The sequence below is a fragment of the Sphaerodactylus townsendi genome, linkage group LG02 (assembly GCF_021028975.2).
Source record: "Sphaerodactylus townsendi isolate TG3544 linkage group LG02, MPM_Stown_v2.3, whole genome shotgun sequence".
Lineage (NCBI taxonomy): Eukaryota > Metazoa > Chordata > Lepidosauria > Squamata > Sphaerodactylidae > Sphaerodactylus > Sphaerodactylus townsendi.
In genome coordinates, this window is record NC_059426.1 from 124,236,851 (window position 1) to 124,261,578 (window position 24,728).

General features: G+C 41.2%; 1 protein-coding gene across 1 annotated transcript in view; it reads left to right on the plus strand.

Moving 5' to 3' along the window:
* The window catches only part of SPTBN5 (spectrin beta, non-erythrocytic 5), a 150,223-nt gene that overhangs the window by 118,206 nt on the left and 7,289 nt on the right, over positions 1-24,728 (plus strand). Inside the window, exons 52-59 of the mRNA XM_048484608.1 lie at positions 2,865-3,082; positions 3,686-3,875; positions 9,330-9,506; positions 11,615-11,719; positions 14,134-14,613; positions 17,913-17,984; positions 18,882-18,968; positions 21,728-21,768. Of these exons, the coding sequence (XP_048340565.1) occupies positions 2,865-3,082; positions 3,686-3,875; positions 9,330-9,506; positions 11,615-11,719; positions 14,134-14,613; positions 17,913-17,984; positions 18,882-18,968; positions 21,728-21,768 (1,370 nt within the window). The remainder of the gene's footprint in view (positions 1-2,864; positions 3,083-3,685; positions 3,876-9,329; positions 9,507-11,614; positions 11,720-14,133; positions 14,614-17,912; positions 17,985-18,881; positions 18,969-21,727; positions 21,769-24,728) is intronic.

Sequence of the window (24,728 nt, forward strand, 5' to 3'; positions counted from 1 at the left end):
GATCTTTTTAGACTACGTATACCAGAAACGGCTTGAAACGTATCTGCAGAGAATTCACAAAAAACCAATTGTAGTTTAAATATTTTTATATAAATTTTGTTTGTAAGCAATCATACAGCAAGAAGTCAAGGCACATACACACAGTTCCTAGGATATAAACAGGGAGGAGAAGATAGGTTGGATGATAGTGCAAGGAGTTGGGGAAGCTGGGATCATATGTTACCGAAATTCAGCTGAAGAAGATCTTGTAGAAGGCAAGGATTCAAATTACCAGCATCTGAATCCAGGCGAAGGACGATATCGTGTCTCAATCTAACTAGACCAAGAGAGGTACAAGCCAGTATTGAGCACGGGAGTTGGGGTGCACAGTATTTTTATACCCTTTTGCACAGGTAGGGGCGGGAACATGTAAGTTTAAGTTCCGTTTTCCTAAATTCTCTGGAATTTCCCATGCTGGACTTGCTGGCTTGAGCTAATCAAAAAGCTCTATCTATTATTCTAAACCCTGGGACAATGGAGTCAATTGCTCTTAGATTAAATCAGGAAGTACAGAATGGCTTTATGTAGAGTAACTCTTTGGAGCCCCCACTTAGGTTATTCAAATTTGGCTGAGGCATTAGATTAGGAAGGGATTGATTGGTTTTACGGAAATTGTATCAATAGGTTGAGGAAATGCAGGGAGAAAGCAATGGTTTGGAGAAAGGTTTTCTAAAAAGCACAGTATCAGGGAGCTTCCAAAAGCTGCTTAGCGAGGTGTGGTGTTCAGGAGATGTGCAGATTCCATTATATCACTGAAGTACTCTGGTAGGGTAAGATAATCAAAGATGCATGTCCTTGTTATGAGACGTCCAGATAATTGCCTGGAGTAACTCATAGATTAACTTTCTGAAAACAGGCTGTTTTGCCTTAGGCTTGCTCTTGGGTGGGACACTCTGCTATCCACCCATACAAACACGGAAACTAGCATTTTTGCAGCACATGGTATGATAAATAATATGAACTTCAATATTTTATAAGGCAGGGAATGGAGGCCAGGGTTACATGTTGCTATTGGTTTCCTTACATAGACATTAACTGTTTACTCCTTGTAAGGAACATTTAGGCTGTCATCCTAAGCAAGTAACTTGATGTAACTTACTCCTGAATAAACATGTTTAAGTTTGCAATTCTGCCCCTCTCTCTACATATTACAAAGTCCTCATGTTTGTTGGGAAAGATGCAGTGGGAGTTCTGTGCTTCCCAGAAACACACCTTTTCTATTTGCAGCCACAACACACAAGGAAAAGCAACTTTATTTTCCCCCTCCAACACACACTTTTCATGTCCTCAGACTGCCACATGGGCATACTCTGTTAGCTGTGTTGCAAAACTTACATGAAGCCACACAACAACAAATCCATGGAGCTGGCAATACTCAGAAGACTTTGGAGGGTGGAAACTTATCAGAATGGCATTCCACGATGTCTTGATGTCATTTCTGACTGCATAATTAGAAGTAATGGTACCATGTCACTGGACGCTCTAGGATTCATCCAACCACTGCCCCCACCACCATGACCACCAAAAATAATTTAATGTCATCACAGGGTACCTTTCTGTCCCTTGCATCTTCCCTCCTTGAAACCAAAGAATCTTCCAGGTACCATTGCATGGTTCTGACCATGTCTCTCTCAGTTAAGTAAAGTTTTCCTTATGCTTATGAACTTCTGAGGTAAAACGGCTGGTCTTTTGAAAGATAACTATTCTAATTTAATGTGCTGCATAATGCACATTTCTGCTTCTTACTCTGCTTGACAGGATTACATATTCTAAATATACCTGTTGCCCTTCAGGGATTAAGTTGGGGGAACAGTTCAGCAGAGCAAGACATTTGGCTAATTCAGCCACTAGATTAATCATTGTGGTCATAGTGGCTTAAGATGCCACTCGTGGATCAGGTATTCAGGGTTCCCACGGGATACAAAAAATCGTATTGAGGACCTTTCCTTCAGTGGTGTTAATCTGTTCAGTGAACAAGCAGTGGAGGTCCTGTATAAGATCAAAAAAGTCAATTCCATGGCCAAATCTATTGGCCTGGCACTGCTACAATAATAATTCATCCGAAATAGGTACTTTCCAAGGGCTGTTATGGCCGCCAGTATAGACCTCACTATCATCTTTCCTCTCATAGTCATCCCACTTACACCATTTCATCAAAGTTTAACCTTCATTAAAAGGGAAGGAAGTCTAACTGGTCCCCCAATTCCATCCCCATCAAGGGAAAAGGGCAGATTGCATTACTATATGGTGGCATTTTATTGATAGGTTCTCCTGGTTTATGATCAGTTGGGAAACAGACACTTCAGACTCCTGGGTCCTCCAAATAATAAACATTGGTTACTGTTTGGAGTTTGTCTCATTGCCTACCTACATACTATCAGAATTTTCTTCCTCTGGGTCACCACTGTTGTTAGAGGAGGTCCAATCTCTGTTTGAAATTGTGGTCATCAGGGATGTTCGGGATGATCATCTCCAGTTTATCTTCTCAACTCTGTGCAGCAAGTTAGGTTGAGTGTGTGAGACTAGCTCAAGGTCAGCTAGCAAGGTTCCATGGCAGGGTGGGGACTGAAACTGGGGTTTCCCTAATCCTAGTTTGACATTCAAACTACTATACTACACTTATGTGCCCTCTCTATTTTTCACTGATTTTACCTATGTACAAGCAAAGAAATGCAATTTTTAATAAACTGGTAGAACAGCTCAGCAGGCTAAAAGGTTCGTGTGAAGTATGAAACAGCCCAAAACTAATAAATGAATAAGCTTCCTGAAGATTTTATGTTGTCTGATGCTTGTGATTATGATGGATTTTCCTTTCCGTGTTCCAGAGGGAGCTAATAGACATTTCTAAAAAACTGGAGAGGATCAGAGGACAGGCTTGGCATCTTGGTCAATTGTATCCTCATCCCAGGGACAACATAATGTGTAGACTTTCAGAAGTGGAAGAATGCTGGGAGAAACTAAATGTAAAGTCTTCAAGAAGAAAACAGAAGCTACTGCAGGCAGAACAAACCCATCTCTATTTTGACAACTGCAGAGAATGGATGTATGTATAAACTAATTTGCCTTGATTTTATTTAGAACACTTCTATTTGTCTTTTTAAGTGGTCCATGGTATCCATAGATTCTCCTCCAACACAACATTTCAAATGAATCAACTTTCTTCCTGTCAGTTTTCTTCACTGCCCAACTTTTACACACATACAGAGTAATGGGAAATTCTATGGCCTGAATTAACTTGATCTTGGTCACCAGTGACACATCCTTACACTTGAGATTTTTTTTCCTAGTTCCTTTATGACTGCCCTTCCTAGTCTCAATCTCCTTCTGATTTCTTGATTGCCGTCTTCCTTTGTTTAATGGGGAAAAGGGGGGAATCTTGAACAATTTCAGTCTTCCTGGCACCACTGAAAAAAGCAGTAAAACTCCCTTTGATCTCAGTGAAAGTAATATGTCCACCTCACTTGTGTAGCTATAGGGAGGCACACTGCTCGGGTATATAATTTGTGCATTAGTGTTTTGATATAGATGTGAATATAATTTACAGATCACTTGCTGTGTATCCCCCATGTCTGAATAGAATATCTTTCATTTTAATTCTTGAGGTTATATTGAAATTTAGTTACTCCCTTTTGATCGATTCCTTCAGGGCCTGGGGCAATGAGATGCATGCCCTGATTACATCTGAGGCACTGACAAATGATCTTCTTGGTGCTGAGCTGCTTATTAAGCGCCATGAAGAGTACAAGTATGATATAGAGAAACAGTGGCTGAAATATGAAGACCTGCAAGAAGCTGGAAGAAGCTGGATGAAGAATGGGGACTTTATGTCCATACAGGTAAGTGGAGAATGAATTAGACTGAAATAAAATCAATGGACAGTTTTATAATGGTAAAAGGATCAAGTGCACATCTAATGTGACCAGTCTCTTGACTGACTAGAAACAGGCCACAGGCTTACAAAACCCCTTCTCCAGCTTGAAATGTTAACAACAGTTTATTCTCTTCTACATTATTTAGAGTTTAGGTATACACTTACTGGGAGAGTAATTTAATTTTCTTCTTCTAGCTTAATTTTCTAGTTTAATTTTCTTCTTCACCATAATGATCTCACTCAATGTGCTAGGGCATATATTAATCTGTCAATTTAATCTTATTAAGAGGATTGTTATGAAGACAAAAAAAGTATGTAGTACAAGGTGTTCCTTATACCTAGATAAGGCTTCCAAAAACTGGGGTGCTGTGTGGTTTCCGGGCTGTATGTCCGTGTTCTAGCAGCATTCTCTCCTGACGTTTCGCCTGCATCTGTGGCTGGCATCTTCAGAGGATCCTCTGAAGATGCCAGATCCTCTGAAGATGCCAGCCACAGATGCAGGTGAAACGTCAGGAGAGAATGCTACTAGAACACGGCCATACAGCCCGGAATCCACACAGCACCCCAGTGATTCCGGCCGTGAAAGCCTTCGAGCTTCCAAAAACGTTTTTAAATGATCACATTATAGATGTTGTGATCTAAAACCTAAGTTGTGTAGGCAAGACAAAAATGCAACATGATACAGAACAGACACGTCAGACTAAGGTCCCTGAGTGTTTCACCCATCATGTGGTTCTTCACACACAATTATGAAATGAGGAAGAGGGGAGAGATCCATTTTAGAATTCCATGGTCTTGGAATTTGTAATTTCATACATTGACCTTTACAGTGATCCTTTGCTTGGCTTATGTATGATTTGTAAGAAGATCTGAAGATCATAGGAGTACAAACATCTTCTGAATGTGTTTGGGATTCTGTTGCTGCTTTTAATTTGAGTTTCTGTTCTTTGAAAACCATACTCCTTTTCTAATTTTTAAAAAATGAAAACATTAAAAATAAGTAGTGCCTGAAGCTACATGAACAGATTGATTTATCTGATAATCACCCAATATGAAATCTTAAATCACTTGGCACATTTCTGTATAAATAGGGCAATGTTATTGCAATTCACACTAATGAGTGGTGGCTGGCCAGAGATTCCTAAAAAAGTGGATTGTTTAGATCCATTCCAGTTTAGATCTATCTATTTTCAGGCCCAGTTATGGAACAAAAACAAACTTGGTTACTTTGGTGGATGACATGACATGAAATGGACAAGAGGGGTACTATTTTGTTAATTCTCCTGGACTTCTGAACAGCTTCTAATACCACTGATCAAGATATCGTTCTGAATAACCTCTCAGGACTAGGGCTAGGAGGCACTGTTCTGCAGAAGTTCCAGTCCTACCTGGAGGATAGATTTCCGAGTGTGGTGCTGGAGGCCTAATGCTCTACCCCTTTGTTTTTTGTTTATGGGGTTCCCCAAGGTTCCATCTAGTCCCCCATGCTTTTCAACATGTATGTAAAGCCTTTGGGAGAAGTTAACCGGAGATTTGGCTAAGCAGATACCAGTATGCAGATGATTCTAAGCTCTACCTTACTACAAGCAGATCCCAGGAAAGCTATGGAAATGATGAAGTGGTGATGAAGGCTAACAAGCTGAAACTGAACATTTAGTTAATCATGTCCTGTGTATGAGGCCTCAGGGAGCCACAGAAAAGAGCTTTTATTTTATTTTTTAATTTATATATTATATTTTTACCCCACCAATCTCCCGAGGGACTCAAGACAGCTTTGATTAGGGAGTGCCAGAGTTCTCATAGGAATTAGGCCAGTTCTTTTTACAATCATACATTATTTCACACGGCCGGATTACAACTCTTGCTTTGATAGTAAGAATAGATTCTCTGTGTACCTTTGGGTGTACACGGCCTAAGGATCTAAGAGTACTCCAAAATGATATTCCCAGGATGAGGTATTCTTTCAGTTTAATAAAACAGAATAATAAAAGTTCTTATAATAAAAATCTATTATGTATGAAGTTACCCAAATGCTTTTTATCATCTTAACTTTTGAAAGTTATTGTGGAGAGAGTGTTAATTTATTTGGTTTCTATTGTAAATTAAAGCAAGAGTTCTTCATGTAGCACCATAAAGATTAACAGATGTACTGTGACATGAGCTTTTCAAGGCTAGAGTCATCAGTATAGGAACATGGGTGGTAACCTAGTAACACAGTAATTAAAAATGCTATAACTTTGGTGTTCCTGTGAGAGCTTTTTATGTCTTGTCTTCAAGAAATAGAGGGGATCATATTTCCTGCATTCTATTCTGTTCATTCTATCTTTTGCGCCATATGTTCTTGACATTTATTAAATTATATATAATATATATATACTTTATGCTTTAGGCTTTTATACCGCCCTATCCCCGAAGGGCTCCGGGCGGTGTACAACATATGATAAAATACAGTCATAAAACATATGACATCTTGAGTGATGTTCTCAGGATGCACACATGTACTCCTTGAATTTTTTATATTGTACCAGCAAAATCTTAATATAACTGTGCATACAGTGACATCAAGATTGCTTTTTTTTCAGTTCTTTGTCAACGTGCAGAATGCATGTGCACACAGTAATATAGAATGCAAAAATGCAAAAGAAACTTGAAATATGAAACAAACTATGAATGCAAAAAAATTGGAAATAATCTGCCTTTAAACAAATGGAAAATTCAGATGAGAAGAATTTCAGAAGAATCCATGTTAGAAATCCATCCTCCAGCCTTTCTACTGACAGAACTGCCACAAATATTCCAATATGTAAATAGGCTTGCTATTTGTCCTCTGACAGTGGACAATTGCCTCAATCTGCTGCCCTTAAGGTCAAGTCAAGTAAATTGTATATGACCATAGGCTGTTAATGATTGGAGGAGCAAGAGTAAAAATGGGTGATAGTAATGATGGTGATGCTGCAGGCATTTCCCCAATCTTTATGGAAAAGCCTACAGAGATTGGAAGAATTCCTAGAAGAAATATCACATCCTGCAAACCATCACTCAAAAGTGATGTCTCATCCTCTGTTTACTCTAGAAATTTTCCCCAATCTCTATGGTTTTTACTGTTAACATTGGGGGAATTCCTAAAGCATCACGGAGGATTAACATCACATTTCCTGAAACCCCATCCTCCCCAGGCACTGCTATTAAAATCTCCTGGCATTTGCTGGCATAGGACTGGCACCCTTATGTATAAATGCTAAGCCAGCACATAGAAGGCACATTTTTCTTGGTGGAAGCATAGTTGTGTAGTAACTTTCTTTAGGAAGGCCCACTATACCATTTCATAGTTTACTTTCAGGCTGTTGGTATGGCCTTTCTATTCAGTCAGACTTTTTTTTCCTTTTGTATGAACATTTTTAGAATTATAACAGTTTTGATTTATACCCCACCTTTCTCTCCTGTAAGCAGTCTCAAGGCGGCTTACATTTTCTCATTCTCTCCTCATAACACACCTTGTGGGGTACCTGGGTCTGAAAGAGTTCCAAAGAACTGTGGCTTGCCCAAGGTCAATAAACAAAAGTGCTAGTGGCAGTGAAAGACCTGAACAATTAGAAAAATACACCTCGCTTAGCAAACATCTATATACAAAAGTGCTAACGTTTAATGTGAAAACATGAAAAATGTGAGAAATATTACATCAAAATATGAAAATATCATTCATTCATACACCACATTCACACCTACAAACTCTCACACAGTTGATACCTCTCTAATAGCAATTAGGTAAACATAGCAATTACATAACACAAATTAATGCTTTATCCAGTTCTCCCAGAATCCCCAGGAATCTCCAGGAATCTCCTGGAGATCTTGCCAAAATTGCCAGAGATCTTCAATTATTGTCCCAGTATCCTCACTTGAAAGACTGATCATTTTATAAATCCAATACAGTGACCAATCGTCACCAGTCAGCAACAATGTTCTCAAATGGGTAGGCAAATATATGGAGCAAGAAATGAAGTTAGAGAGTCGTTACAGGTGGCTCATCAAGTGGACCTGGCAATAATTATTCCATTCAAAGAAATTCCATACGTGCATAAATTGGCATAAATATGAATGTGGTCCGCGGTTAGACTCCATGCTCTCGGGGAAATTCTCCCCTTAAGTGAGGATTGGGCCAAAAATAAGGGTTTAACCAGACTGACTATTTAGGAAGTTAATCCAAATGTATCTCCTTCTAACTTCATTATGGAATGTAATCTACCAAAATGCAGCAACAACCTATTTAACTAGAAACAGGTGTGATAAATGAACAAGTTATTGGAATTAACCCCTTAGAGGTATTTCACTCTACCCTAGCAGTAATTTTTTATGGAAAGCAGGAAAAATCTAAATCCACATTTAAGTCCCATTCAGTTTGGCTACCTAATAAAAGAGCGGCCGTGAATCATCACAGCTGTGGTTGCGTCCCAGGAAGAGCAGGAAAGAGTCCCCAGCTTCCACCCTTACGAGGGCAGATGGGGGGCCCTTAGTCATGCCCTTTGAGGGCAGGCGTCACGTCGCCATTGGCCACCCAAGGATGGGACCACCCCTGCTCAGAGCCTATTGACCCAATAACCACACCACCTGCATGACTGGTGTAAATTATTTTGGCCATAGCCAACCATTTATTGCACAGTAAGAAGTGCAGCATGGGATTTTGATCAGATGGACAGTCTTGTCTGTAGCTATGCATCGTAGAGACATGGTCCAAAAAGTGTTGTCTAACAGTTCTTATCGTCATGGCAACATATAGAAGAGGGCAAGGGCATATGATCACATTTACACAGGAATGAGTATTGCATGTACTCAGGTGCCTTAAATGCCCTATTTTGTTTGTAAAAGGGTGAACAAACATTTTAATATTTAATGAATTGGGACAAGCTGCACAGTGTCCAGACCTAAAGTGGCCCTGCGTGATAGGAGCAGACTGATTCTTCTTAAACAAGTCTGAACTCACCAGCATCTGCTTTAGATTCGTAGTTCTTCAATAACCTATTTTGGGAGGCTCAGAACAGCCCAGGACTAGCCCAAGGTCACCCAACAGACTTAATGTGTAGGAGTGGGGGGAAAAAATCCAGTTCATCTGATAAGAGTCCACCACTCATGTGGAGGAGTGGGGAATCAGATTACAGTTCATCTGTTCTTAACCACTACACCACATTGGCTCAATATAATATATTGTCTTGGGTTCCACTGAACGAAGTTGCATAAACGAATATCATAACCTTACTATTGAAAATATACTGACTATACGAAATTAAGTGGATTCAACAGTTTTTATGGAGAGGTCACAAAGTCAATCTCTTAGTTCACAAATGCCTTCAGTCTACTTTAAGGCTGTTGGGAAGGCTATTTTCTCCTCCTTTCATAGAAATCTTTGGATTTATTTTTATAGATTGAAGAGAAACTTTCTGAACTATTGGAGCTAAAGAACAAAGTGAAGGAATCTTGGGACATGAGAAAGGAATTGTATAAGGAAAACTTGGAGATCCAGTTACTGCGATGGGAACTGGACCAAGCTGAAGCTTGGCTGACTGCCAGGGAAGGTTTTCTCTCAGATCCAAACTATGGGGTGAGTAAGGATAACATAAATACTGAAACACTTTGCTACATGAGCAGGCTGTTTGGCCAAGAAATCACTCACACAAACAAGGTGAACCATGCTGGAGACATGGAAGGGGAAGCACCCTTTCCAGGTTCCTTTCCAGGGCTGTCTTGGTCTTTGGCAGAGAACTCATTGGTGCCAGGCCACAAGCAATCACCTGGCAACTTACTACCACATGACATCCATAACTCATCTATGGCCAGATGCTCACTATTGTTCAACAGCAGCCACTCCATGTAAGACAGTGCTGTGTAGTGGTTACACTTTTAGCTAAGATCCATGAGGCCCAGGTCCAACTCCCCGCTCTTCCATGAAAGTTCACTAGGTTGAACTTGGACTTATAATGCATTCTAACCTACCTCAGAGGGTTGTTGTGAAAATAAAATTTAGGGGAATAATACAAACTGCTTTGACTCCCCAGGGCCTAAGGAGAATGGGGTTTTCGGAAATTGGAAGGACAGGGTTTCAAGAAATGTAGAGCATTTATCATTGAAGTAAATAAATATAGCTGAAGATACAGAACAAATAAAAATAGGTGGGTGTGTGGGTGTGTGGGAAGATAAATAAAAAGCAGGAATAGAGTATATGATATGAGGTGCTGCCAGAAAGAGGGGAACAGGGAATAGTGTGAGGAGGGTGATATGGGGGAAAGTGAAGTGCACCTCGTAAGTCCTTGTGGATAGGGTTGGTAAATACCCTAGAAATTCGGCAAAATTTGGATTTGGATTTATTTGGGCATAAAATTATCTGTATGCCTGAATAAATAACATAGTCGGGTAAACACGAATATTCAGGTATATCCGAAAAATTCAGGTCCGGTTGAATTTTTTTGTATTTTTGGGGTGTTTTTGCACGTTTTTGGGGGCACATTTTTAAAGCTAGCTGCATCAGAATTTCAGGGTATGATTCAGAGACTGTCCTAATGATGCCACCCAAATTTGGTTCAGGGGGGCCAAAGTTATGGACCCCCAAAGTGGGTGCCCCATCCCCATTGTTTCCAATGGGAGCTAACAGGAGATGAGGGCTGAGTTCTCTCTGAACGCTCTCAACCCCGCCCCCAGAAGCAAAGTTCACCAAGCCTGCATGCTATTACCAGCAGGCCTCCTGGAACCACCTTGAAAGTCTGGTACCTCTATCTTCAAAAATGTGCAGCCAGTGTTTACACACTCAGAAATTCTCCAGAATCTGCCAGGCTCTTCAGTATGTTCTATGGTGGGAACCACCACCATAGACTTCAATGGGGCTTACTGTTATGCCCAGCTGGCTCTGGGTGGAGATTTCAATGGGGGGCACTCTGGTGAGGGTCTTGCTCTGGGTAGGAGCACTTATTTCCTACAGGGCTGCTGGTGTGAGTCTCCTGAAAGGAACCAGCCAAATTTGCTAAAGTTTGCTTGGGAGGGGCAAATGCTGTGGTCACTTAGTTGAAGGTAACCCCTGCAGGCCAAACCGTGAAAAAACACAGAAAAACACCCAAAAAAGCCCGAATACCTTGCATTCGGATTCGTTCATATTCGGACAAGGCATATTCGGCCATATTTTGCCCGAATATGCCCGAATTCACCCAGATTCGGGCCAAATCTGGTATTTGTTGCATCAGAATCTCCAAGCCTACTTGTGGATTCCCCATATTCCAAATGAAATTGGGCCTGACAGCACTGTACATCTGGGCCTGGCAGTCAGCACTGTGCAACTGGGCCAGAGTTTTCCTGACTGTCAGTGAGAGGGAAGGAGGGGAAGCTAAAGATGGGCTAAAGGTAGGTGGACTGGTGGATGGAAAAGAGAGGAGGAAGCATGAAAAGGGGAAAGACTATATAGGAACTTTCAGGAAAGGGAAAGAGGAAATAGCAGAGGAGATAAAAGTAAGATGCCCCCTCCAAAACCTTGTAAATTCCCTGCTTGTTGGTTCTTAATGTTCGAAATCATGATGTCTCCCTTAAATTATGTGGAATGACACAGATGACCCATCAATTGATAAAAAGGTGTTTTAGCTAATTCCTTTACATTGACTTGAAGTTATTTTTCCTCTCATGGAATTTATATATTAAGTGATTATCTGTACTCCTTTGCTTACCCAGAATTCTATTTCTGATGTCAAGCAACTATTGAAAAAACATGGAGATTTTGAAAAGATGCTGGAGTGTCAAGAAGAGAAATTTGCGAAGCTGAATCGAAAGACAAAGGTAATGTGACAAAGCAAAGGCATGGGTGGGGGAGAAATGGGCATGGGGCAAAATTGTGCCTGGCCCCACCCCACCCCCTGCACCCCCTGTGCACCCACCCCTCCCCCTTCCCCTGCTCCTCACATTCCCCTTGCACACACACCCCACTTACCATAGTTTAAAGCAGCCTGGTGGGAACTACACTTCCTAGTGTAGAAAAAGAAGCCTGGTGGGAACTACACTTCCCAGGAGGGGGGCAGGATGAAAGTGGGATGGGTCGGGTGGCGACCCATGGGTGCACACCCGGTGCGCAGCACAGCCCCCCTCCCCTTACAGCTACACCTCTGTGGCAAAGACTGGTGGATATTTGTTGAAGGCAGATTTATTGTTGCACAAAAATGTGATTTCTCAGTTAGGCTTCTTGTTAGACTGCTGAGCTTTGTTGAGCCCTCCTGGACTATGCCTCACCCTTTCAGTACGGGTCGCAAAGACCGGTGGCAGGGACCTCTGTGAAGATATTTGTAAACTTATCCTGTGAGCAGTGGCTCTGGTGCTGAGTGGCAGTTTTGGGGCAAAAGAGACAGGAGAAACATCACTGGACTTTATCTTACAGCCCCATTCATGGCTTCTTTCAATAGGGAGGGGATTCTATGGCATCAAAAGGTTGGGGTTTGCAGGATAGTGGTTTGCAGTTTTATAGTTCCTGTAGTTAATACCCTTTGTAGTTTATTCTCCTTTGTAGTTGTCAGCACCGCCTCTCTCGCTTGCAGTGCTGACTCTCACTGCCCCGCAGAGGCCTCTGCCACCAGCCTCTGCTGCCTAGTATGGCTCTGTTCTGTTCTGCCTTTGATGTTTGCCTCAATGCTCCCAGGCATCAGTCGTTGCTGCATAGATGCTCCTGTTACTGGCCTCTTACTCTCTGCCCAGCCAGGTCTTCCCCAGACACTCTCAGCCAGCGCCGCCGCCATCCCTGCAGCTGCTCGTGGGGCATTCCTTCTCACTCATTATCCCATGGGAGTCCCTGCCACTGACCCCCGTCGATTGGTATAGCAAGCGCCACTTTTGGCCAGAAATGCTTTAGTTTTCTGTATTTTGAGGACAAAAAAAGCCAAAATAGTTCTTTCCAAAATGTTTGCACAACGTTTTAAATGTTCTGTGTGGAAAAAGTCATATTGCACCTGTCTTGAAACCACTGGTCATCTGTGTCTGGACTCAATTCAAGATGCTGGTTCTTGTCTTTAAAGCCCAACCTGACATGGGATCTGCATATCTAATAGACCATCTTTCTATATTTGAACTTATGTGCCAGTTGCACTCCTCTCATAGTTGTGCTTAATTTCCCATTCTCTAGGAGTTTTTGACTCTTCTTGGCCAAATTCTGGCCTGGTAGCCCAACCTAGTGGAAGATAGAACTGCACTATCCTTGCCGATTTTGGGGGAAAAAATGCAAAACAGTCTTGTTTCAAAGGATATTCTATTAGCATCTGGAAACTGTTAATATGGAAGAAGGGTGTTTGTACTATAGGCAGTTTAGTAAGGGTTTTCTTGGAATTATTATTCACTACTTAAGTTTACTATTGTTGATATTGCTTCTCAATGGCATATATTTTGTGCATTACCATGGACTCCTCAAAGGATGTAAATATTTTAATTAAATAAAACATTTCCCTTGAGAGAGCTGAAAATTCCAATTTTATATTATCCTTATTTAACTGAGCCTTCCCCGTCCCCAGGTATCCTGTAACCTAATTCAATATAAACTGATGCACTTGATGGAGGATTAGTTAATTCTACTATTCCTGCATGTAGATTAACTGATAGCTGTCTGGCCTTACCTGATATAAGTCTTTCCTCAACTGTAAAGAAGCAATAATAAATAGTCATAATATAGAAACCAGTGTGCTTCTGGTGTAGTACACCCTCCTGTCCTTCAAGGAGGGGTGCAGTCAGTGGCAGAAAGCAATGATTTGGATGAGGATAGTGAGTGCAGTTGCTCCAAGTTATGTGGAAAGGTGGGGGGAGAGGCAAGGCAGATACAGCCAGCAGGTACAACTCCTGTGGAGAGATTGCAATACAGCTGAGAAGTATAGGAAATGGTTCCCAGTGCCTCCCATCTCAATACTGAGCCAAGAACTTAGAAAGCTCATGTTCTCCAGAAACAACTTGACAATCCTCAGAATGTTATTGATGTCTAGGTCTTAAAGCTGAGATATGTGTACTGCAAGCCTTCCATATCTTAGCCCTTCTCATTGTTGTTCCTCTGATCCTCACCACGGTAACTTTTGGAAAAGGGGAGAATATGATAAAGAAGAATTGAGGGTGAGTGAGTTCCCCCAGGTTGGAGGAATTTTGTCTGTTACTGATTCTCACAACTGAATCGTTTTCATTTGTATACTAACTGCTCTCACAGCTAATTTTTTGTTTGCTTCTTTCAGGGAGAATTGAAGTTACTAAAACAAGCAGGTATTGAGGAGAAAGAGGATTTGATCAAGGTCCCCTCACTACATAGGAAACATTCCAACAGGAAGCCAAGGATGCAGGAGCCAAAGATCCATTTTGCATCTGTTTCATCAACAAAGGTCAAACAGACTTTACACAAGCCAAGTCATGGAGATGACCTGACATTGGCCTGCACCAATGACACAAAAACTCCACTTGCACCGGATGTGCTTGATCTGCAGGATTCGGCTCTGGAGAGCCAGATCTCTTTGCCTTCTTCATTGCCCCTTAACATGAAAAACAAGCAAGCTGTCAGTGATTTGTTACCTTTATGTGATGATTTTGTACCACCAAGTGTACAAGACAATAGTGACAGCTTCCTCTGTGATATGGAAACCGAAGACACAGATGAATCATTACATACTTCACTGTTGGACTCATATTTACCTCCTGAGAGATCAGAAACTGATTCACACGTAAGATATCTTCTTTGTTTCTCTGAAAGCCACAAGAATCCATAAGGTCTATTTAACTTGGATTTTATATCTTCTGGGCTAAAAATGGGGTAAAATTGGAGTTATCTTCAGGAGAACATAAGAACATAAGAACTAGCCTGCTGGATCAGACCAGAGTCCATCTAGTCCAGCATTCTGCTACTCGCAGTGGCCCACCAGGTGCCTTTGGGAGCTCACATGCAGGATGTGAAAGCAATGGCCTTCTGCTGCTGCTGCTGCTCCTGGGCACCTGGTCTGCTAAGGCATTTGCAATCTGAGATCAAGGAGGATCAAGATTGGTAGCCATAGATCGACTTCTCCTCCATAAATCTGTCCAAGCCCTTTTTAAAGCTATCCAGGTTAGTGGCCATCACCACCTCCTGTGGCAGCATATTCCAAACACCAATCACACGTTGTGTGAAGAAGTGTTTCCTTTTATTAGTCCTAATTCTTCCCCCCAGCATTTTCAATGAATGCCCCCTGGTTCTAGTATTGTGAGAAAGAGAGAAAAATTTCTCTCAGTCAACATTTTCTACCCCATGCATAATTTTATAGACTTCAATCATATCCCCCCTCAGACGTCTCCTCTCCAAATTAAAGAGTCCCGAACGCTGCAGCCTCTCCTCATAAGGAAGGTGTTCCAATCCTTCAATCATCCTCATTGCCCTTCTCTGCACTTTTTCTATCTCTTCGATATCCTTTTTGAGATGTGGCGACCAGAACTGAACACAGTACTCCAAGTGCGGTCACACCACTGCTTTATATAAGGGCATGACAATCCTTGCAGTTTTATTATCAACTCCTTTCCTAATTATCCCCAGCATAGAGTTTGCCTTTTTCACAGCTGCCATTCATTGAGTTGACATTCCCATGGAACTATCAACCAAGACGCCCAAATCCCTTTCCTGGTCTGTGACTGTTAGCACTGACCCCTGTAGCGTGTATGTGAAGTTTGGATTTTTTGCCCCTATGTGCATCACTTTACATTTAGCTACATTGAACTGCATTTGCCATTTCTTAGCCCACTCACCTAATTTATCAAGGTCCGCTTGGAGCTCTTCGCAATCCTTTGTGGTTCTTATCACCCTACATAATTTGGTATCATCTGCAAACTTGGCCACCACACTACCCACCCCTACTTCCAGGTCATTTATGAATAAGTTAAAGAGCACTGGTCCCAAAACGGATCCTTGGGGGACACCACTCCCTACATCTCTCCATTGTGAGAACTTCCCATTTATACCCACCCTTTGTTTCCTGTTCCTCAACCAGTTTTTAATCCATAGGAGGACTTCCCCTCTTATTCCTTCATTGCTGAGTTTTCTCAATAGTCTCTGGTGAGGAACTTTGTCAAAGTTTCCATAGGAGGATATATGGAAGAAAGGGAAAATTAGTGGGAACACCAAAGACTTGTCACTGAGATGATTACACATTTCAGTAGGTATCAGTGAGTACAACATACTGGTCAACATTATTTTTTTTATTTGATTTGAAATTTAATTTATATACTGCCCTCCCCCGAAGGGATCAGAGCGGTGTACAACACAATGAATAAACAACAATGCATTAATACAGTAGAACTAGGCATAAACCATAATGAATGAACGACAATATATCAGTACAGTAGGACTAGGCATAATAACGACATCATTTACAATAAACCCTAACATAGTCCAACATCAGTTCAATAATTCTTAATACACAATAATACTTAATATTCCTATCACAGGTTAACAATTGATAACATAACCATCATAACACTTCATAACAATTTGTAATAGCATAGCAACATAATACATAATGCATTGCATAACATAATAGCATAACACCAAGTGTCACAACATCCTGACACCTACAACAGAATTAACCTAAGACATGAAATCATAAACCATTACAACTACGCCAAACCTCATAAATTAGTTAACCTGGTAACAGCATCAAATTTAGATGGCAACTTCCCATAAATATTATAATCCAGACCAACCTAAAATTACAAAATCCTATATACACTCTCAAAACTTACTGTAGTGTATACATATTGAACACAATCTATGAGCAATCTAAATCTCATCACCACCGTAAGGAGACCAACACTAAACTCAACTACACTAAACTAAACTGTTGACATCCCACAAAGTCAAGGAAGCCCTGGAATAATTACAACAACCTTGTACGTCTAATCAACTTAGTTACTTAAGCGCAATGTCCAACAAGCTGCTGCAGTCAATAGTTTCAATGTTCTTACAAGAGGCCGCCACTGCCGCCGCCATGTTCTTATTCTAGCAGGGGGCTGCCGGTACTGCCATGTTCTCATTGGGAACACCTCACTCCCAGATGGGGAATTCTCTATCCTCTGGACAGGGGAAACTTGGACAGTTCTTCGGGCAGAGGCACACTTGGATATATTTTGAGTGGGGGGCTCTCGGTTATTTGCTGATGTTTCCTGGGGGGCTGCTCCACACACCCCATTCAGAGGGCTCTGCATGCCGTAAGCGGGTCCCTGCCACGGACCTCCCCCCCCCCACCATCCAGACATCCCCTGAGACGGAGCAGGCGTTGTCCTCTTCGGCACATTTGAGGGCATCTCCACTCGACCTCACCTCACCAATCCTCATCCCAAGATCCCAGCTGCGGCTGCAGTCGAACGCTGGTAAACTCTGTTGAGGGGTTCCTGCCATCGACCCCTACCCCATCCTGCAAGTTCAAGGGTTGCTGCCACCAACCCCCTCTCCATTTCCATCTTTCAAGCCAGGTGTTCTCTCAACCACCCCCAAGCCAGAATCTTGTAGCTCAGGTCGCCACCGGGAGCCGACTGCTGCTTCTGCCCTCTGCGTAATGTGAGTTGGTGTATTGCCATCTAATTCAGCTAGGCAGCATGCCAAAATTTACCAAATTCACTGCAATATAGCAGAGGGTAGTAGAAGAAGTAGTAGTAGTAAAGTTCTGCAACCCTCACACGTCTTAGAAGTTCTAATTACCAGAGTTCCAATAAACAACAATACATTAATACAGTAGACTAGGCAGAGTTCCAATACAGTAGAACTAACCAGAGTTCCAAACAGTTACATCTGCTCCGGGCGCCATTTTAGTTTTCCTCTTGTTTGTTCTCTTGTTCGTTCTCTCGTTTTTGCACAATAGTTGACATAATGTTTTTATTTTGTCTCTGAATGCAGAGTTCAATTTTCTGTGATGCTTGAAATGGTGGAGAAGGTTTTTTCAAAAAACTGTCTAGTCATGCTGTATACATGGTGGGAGGAACACTAGGCCTTTGTATATTACAGGTTTCTACAATGCATGAGAGCATGGAAAACTGCCTAGAAATGTGGGATCAGATCCTTCCAGGAAGAAATCAGGTAACAGTTACTTAAACTGCATGATAAAGGATAGAGTAAGTAGAATATAAGCAATATGGAGTGACCCCAAATGAATCATGTTAGTTAGACAAACCTACTTCCCTTTTTTGAGGGGTACTGGAACATATACATTCTCTCCATTTCAAGAATTTCCATTCCTATTTCCTTCCCCTTGCTGGCTCTATCTCCCTTGTCGTTTGTTCACTTTTAAACAGTGCATTTGTATTACTTTCATAAGTACTTTCAAAAACAATGTTTTGTTCAATTTTACTTTTCTTTCTCACATTGAATATTTTAAAGTTATGAAAAGTTTGAAAAATTGTATTGTCGAAGGCTTTCACGGCCGGAATCACTTGGGTGCTGTGTGGTTTCCGGGCTGTATGGCCGTGTTCTAGCAGCATTCTCTCCTGACGTTTCGCCTGCATCTGTGGCTGGCATCTTCAGATGATCCTCTGAAGATGCACCCAGCCACCGACTGGCAAAATCAGAAACTCGCAGTTCAGGAGAGAATGCTACTAAAACACGGCCATACAGCCCGGAAACCACACAGCACCCAAGTTTGAAAAATTGTTGTTCTCAACTTAATATAGTTGAAAACCTTATCTTTGCTCACATTAACTGCCTTACAGTTCTGTTGATTAAGTTGCAGAGGTGTTGAGGTCTTTCTGTGAGCATTGCTTGAACTGTGTGGCTCAGCTCTTGTGAAGCTTATTTTGCTCCTCCTACTGGCCCACAGCCTTGCTCAGGAAAGCCAAGTGAAGAAAAGAAAGACCTTATGATTCATTAGTTGAAACTAGTGAGAACAAAACCTAGCTACACAGTGGCAAATAAGTCCAACTATTAGGGAGAGAATTGATAGATTTATAGGCTGTTGACTTTGTTTTATTAATCTTGTAGCCAGAGACAAGAACTTGGAATTTTTTTTATGTCAAACTTGAAAGACAAAAACTTGACTTCTATAGAAATGAAAATGATGTATTTCAGGTAACTTGTGTTTTAATCCTTTAATTCTTCTTAAACATGATTTTTCTATCATTGAAAAATCTAATTTTAGTTGGAAGAAAATATTGAACTGTATTATAGGTTGGACCTTTTTCTTTTGTATTTTGAAATCAAATAGATGAGCATATCCTGTGACATCTATATTCAAAAATTCATTGATTTTTAAATTTATAATTTGGTTTAGCTTTTAAAGTTCTATAAATTAAACGCACACAGAGACTCCCCACAGTGCTTCCTGCAGGCACAATAACTGTACAACTCTACGTTTTCCTGAATGTGGCAAATTGTTTAGATACCTCCCAGTCCAGGTTTAGGCCTAGTTATGGGAATGAAAACTTGAATATCCTGATGGATCACTTGCACCAGGATACAGGCAGGCAGAGTAAGATGACATTGTTGATTCTCCTGATTCTTTCATTGGCTTTTTATACCACTGATCATGGTATCCTTCTGGACTGCCTATCTGGACTGAGATTGGTAGGCATTGTTCTGAGGAGGATCTGGTCTAATCTGAAGAATAGATTTCAGAAGGTGGAGCTGGGGGACTGCTGCTCAGCCCATTGACCTTTGGCCACTGGAGTTCCACAAAGTTCCAACTTGTTCCCTATGCTCTTTAACACCTACATGAAACTGCTGGGTCAGGTGAAGTTTGGGCTGGGCTGGAAATTTGGGCTGGGCTGTCGCCAATATGTGGGTGATACTCAGCTCTATCTTGCACTTCCAGTTAGTCCCAGGGAGGTTATAGAAACCTCAAACCAGTGTCTGGAGGCAGTTTGGAGTGAATACAAGTTAATAAACTGAAGCTTAATCCTGACAATAAGGAAGTATTACTGATAGGCAAAAGGTCTGATCTGGGATTTAATATGTCATCCATTCTGGATGGAGTTGCATTCTCCTTGAAGGAATAGGTCCATAATTTGGGTTATCCTGCTAGGTAAGTAGGTAATAGCTATGGCCAAGGGCGCCTTTTACCAGTTTTGACTAGTTAGCGAGCTACATCCTTTATTATGCAGAAAAGTTCTGGCCAGTGTGATGTGCTATGGTTACATTTAGATTAGATAACTGCAATGTGCTTTACATGAGGCTGCCGTTGAAAAGTGTTTGGAACCTTCAGTTGGTACAGAATGCTTCAGCCAGGATATTGACTAGAGTGAGTTGTAGGGACCATATCACTCCAGTCTTGGCCATCTGCCCTCCCAACCTGCTTCCAGGCACAAATAAAGACGCTGATCTTGGTTTTCAATCCCTGTATGGTTTGAGACCAGTATACCTGAAGGATTGCCTAATAATTTATGAACCTGCCAACCACTCGAGGTCTTGCTTTGGGTACCTCCAGCTTCTGAGATTAGCCATGGTACAATCTGGCAGAAGGCCTTCTGGGTCATGGAACTAAAGTTCTGAAACTTCCTACCCTGGAGAATTCATTTGTCCCTTTCTATTGCTATCTTTTGTTAGCGAATGAAGACTTGGGGGAGGGGGGTGGCATTCTCCTTCTTAGCCAATGTTTTTATGTTTTGTATATATTTTAACTCTTTAATTGTTTTAATTATGTGTGTTTGAGGGGGGTGCTGATTTTAATAGTTTAAAATGTAATCATGTATGTCCAGTGGAACCTCAGTTTTCATTGGTAATCAGTCCGAAAAGAATCAATGAAAACCGAAACCAATGAAAACTGAGGCAAACTTTTCCATAGGAATGAATGTAAATCCAATTAATCCATTCTAGGCACTCCAAAAAACATACCAAAAACACATTTTTGGTGAATAAACATGGTGTTTAATGCTGAAAACAGTAACAAACAATAACACTAGGACCAGCTTCAGAGCCAGTGGACCAATGTTGCACCAGAAAGCTGTCCAAAGAGGTCTGTTTCTGATGCCTCTTTAAGATTTGTCTGAAATGGGGCAAGACATTGTCATTAAACAATTTTTCTCCACAAGCCCCTGCACCTTACTGCAAATCGATGAAAACCAAGGCAAATCGATGAAAACCAAGACAAATTTTTCACTGAAAAAATCAATGAAAACCAAATTGATGAAAACCGAAGGCAATGAAAACCAAGGTTCCACTGTATTAAATTGTTAGCCACCTTGGTGACCCTTGGAAAGACAAAAAGGCACCGTACAAATTCTGTGAATAAATAAAATAAAAGGTGATGCTTTCTAGATTCTTCTGAAGTCCTTCTTAAATGAGGAAGGATAGCCAAGATTGGCTTTTTGTTTTGGGGAAGAAGACGGTGGATGCCAAGAAAGCTACTGGCAAGTGCCACACTGGGGACCAGTACAGTAAGACATGAACTATCATGGAAACTGGTTGTTGGGTTAACAATGTTTAGGAAAATAGTACTACCAGTACATATTCGAGAGCAGTGTTTTTCAGCCATTCTTCCTTGAATTATCTCTTTCTATATCAATTTGTTTGCCGTACATTCTATGTACTACAGAGGATCTGGAGGATATTGAAAATATATAGTCACTTAGGAGTCACTGCAGTGGTGTATGAATGAAAAGTGCATTCTAGATCACTTGGAACTGTGTGTTGCAAGGGACACAATAGTGGTAGAAAAGCTTCCTTTCAGCAAAATCTGTTTGTCTCATCATTGGGACCCCCCAATAAACTTCCATGGGACACCCATGCCAATTTTTGGGAACACAGGTTGAAAACTGCTGCTCTAGAAGATACAAGTTTAAATCCAAATAACAGGTTTCATAATCTTTCCCTCCCATACCCCACCTCCCCAGAATACAACTCCAGTCTTCTCAAGCAGCACTGCTGAAGCCAGGTAAGAGAAATTGTCTAACAATTCCAGAAAAGAAAATGTATTTGGCTTAAGGTAAATCACATTTTGTTTAGTTTGCTCAATCTATTTCATTGGTCCCAAGATGATGAGGATTTTTAAAAATATCTTCATTTCTGCCAGAACTGTATTATGACTGTTGTGGCCACTACACATATGAAAAAAGTGGTCTGGACCCAGGCTACTGGAAGTTTCATATACTTCCACATAAACCTACCTGTATATTAAATTTTTCCCCCTAACCTTGTCCTTTACTGTCTTATATATGGTGACATCTATGTGGAACAGGGCTATCTGGTGGCATGGAAACTGTAGAACTGCCTTCCTGAGAAGATTGTTCTGTGTTGTAAATGGCAAGCCAAAGCAGTTCTCTACTGGACAGCTTTTTGTGTATCCTAGCCATTTTTTAGCTTCTTTAAAGATAGTTTCAGATGAGTAGCCATGTCAGTGGCCATTTATGCAGGCCCTACTGTGGCTGCATCTCAGTGGGGTTTTCCCATTGTTTTTTGTTTGCAAGGGGATTCTCCTCCCGTGAAGTGCCCCGAGCTGAGCCAGTCTGCCATTTTGATCGCCCTCTGCTTCCTTGTTCTTTCTGTGAAACCTCTATTTGGGAGGCCTGCCACCTTTGATAGACCTGGTCAATTTCATGTCAGTTTTGCGAAGTTGATTGCTGCACCATTAAAACAAAAAAACCTTCTGATTGCTCTGAAATGGTGGCTCGAAGAGTGGGAGGAACTGCTGTGGTGTGGGTGGGGAAAGGCAGGGAGGAGTGAGAAAACCCAAAGAAAACCCAACGTATGTGATCTCCTTCGCTTTCTGTGTGAAGGGAAAGAAAAGTTATCCTTTGAGAGCTTTACATAATTGTGGGGATTTTGGCCCCTTCCGCACATGCAGAATAATGTATTTTCAATCCACTTTCAGAATTGTTTGCAAGTGGATTTTGCTATTCTGCACAGTCAAATCCAGCTGCAAAGTGCATTGAAAGTGGATTGAAAGTGCATTATTCTGCATGTGCGGAAGGGGCCTTTTTGATCTGAAAGTGTGGCGTGTTCCAAAAAGAAGAAAATATGTACAAAACCAAGAATCCATCCCAAGGAGAATGTATACTCAATGTGAAGGAGACGACAAGTGCATAAATCTCTGCTGTGTCGCCATAGAATAAAATTTGAGTCCTGTAGCATCTTAAAGACCAACAAGATTTTCTAGCACATACTTTTTCATGAGCCAAAACTCACTTCATCAAATATACAGGTGCCTGACAAAAGCACCTTTTGCTTCAAGAAAGTTCTATAGTCTGGAAAATTGTGTTAGTTTCTAAGTATTACTGGGCTAAGCATGGTCAGCTGTGGTCAATAGGCCCAGACTTTCACTTAATCCAAATATTACAATCTGAAAAAGCCATATTGACATTTTTTTATTTTTTTCCAACCAAAACAACCAACACTGTAGGAAAACACAGAGCTGAATACCCAACAGCTGATTCTCTTTTTGGCTTTAATCAGCTTATCAGGTATTCCCACAGCCAGCTGTTTTAAGGGAAATGAAAACAAACTTTAGAAAATCACACCCAAAAATTGAGGCCCAATTATGAGACTAATTATGGGCTCCAAATGTTAACACACACACACCCAACTTGCCTTAACTGGGTTTCTGCTAGACTTCCAGGTGGGCCGGCAAAAGTCCCCACCTTGCATAGCTGCCTTAAGAACATTAGCAGCAGCAGAACTCTCCCCTGCACTCTTCCTGACCTCCCCTATGGTTTCCAGGGCAACAATGATGCATTCTGAAAGACGAACTGGAGAGCTCACTGGAGCTTCTCTCTTTGGCCAATGGCTGACATGCATTTTGCGATTGCATTACAGCCTAGGACTGCTGCAGGCTAGATCCTCTGGAGAGGGGAAGGTGCAAGTGGTAAAATGCAGTTAAAGTGGCCAGTGGGATTCTAGAATAGGGACAATGCTGTTCTTTGGCCAATCACAGAAGATTTTTCCCCCCAAGAATGCTTTCACATTTTTTCTGTGTTTGGCCAGAGGCTATAAATAGCAGGGCTAGTTCCATCACACCCATTCTGATCCAGAGAGAGATTTGAGAGAAACCTTTACAGAGGCTATTGGCTACTTTGGCTGTTGATCTCTCAGTTCCTGCAGTGACTGCATGGATAGCACGCTTGCATTGGATATCAAAAGGGTTTGATATAACTGGTTTATTTTAAAAAATTATCTGGTTTGTTTTATGTATGGTTGCAGGGGAGTGGGCAGGGCTCGGGTCAGGCCTAGTTTGATTTCTGTTTTGTTTAAAGTTGCTTTAGGATATTGTTTGCACAGATTCCACATTAGTGTATTTGTGTGTTTTCCCACTACTGTTGCAGGGTTTTTGATTGGGTTTCTTTCTATGGGCTACAGGGTTGGGGGGAATCTTTCAAGTTTCTAAGTTGATTCTTCCTCTCCACCCTACCTGCCCTTGCTTTCCTGGTGCTTGCTTGCTTCTCTGTTGACTAGTTGAGGTATTGTTGTGGCCTGGGCCTCTTTTTCCTACATTTGTTTATAGGATATGGGGATTCTATTGATTGTTGCTCTGTTGAGAAAGGTGGAGTTATATTGTTGAAGGACTCCTGGAGTGATTATTATTATTTAGTGTCTGATAGATTTAAATAAAGGTTAGCTTTAATAAGAGTGTGTTAGGAATTGGCATTAAAAGTTCTCAAATTGCAGGCTTATGACAGATTCAAATAAGTGTGAAGGATCTTGTTTACCAAATGGTTAAATAGCATAAATTTAACTTTTTTGGTTGCATTTAAAGTTGGGCTGACTGAGATAACTATATAGTTTAGGAAGAAGATTCTTAAAGATCTTCTTGGTTCTTTTACATGGAGTTTGGGGGAGATTTCAGTAAACAAGTCAGGAGTAATATTTTGTGTAGTTTTTCTCTATTTAAAAGGTTTTCAT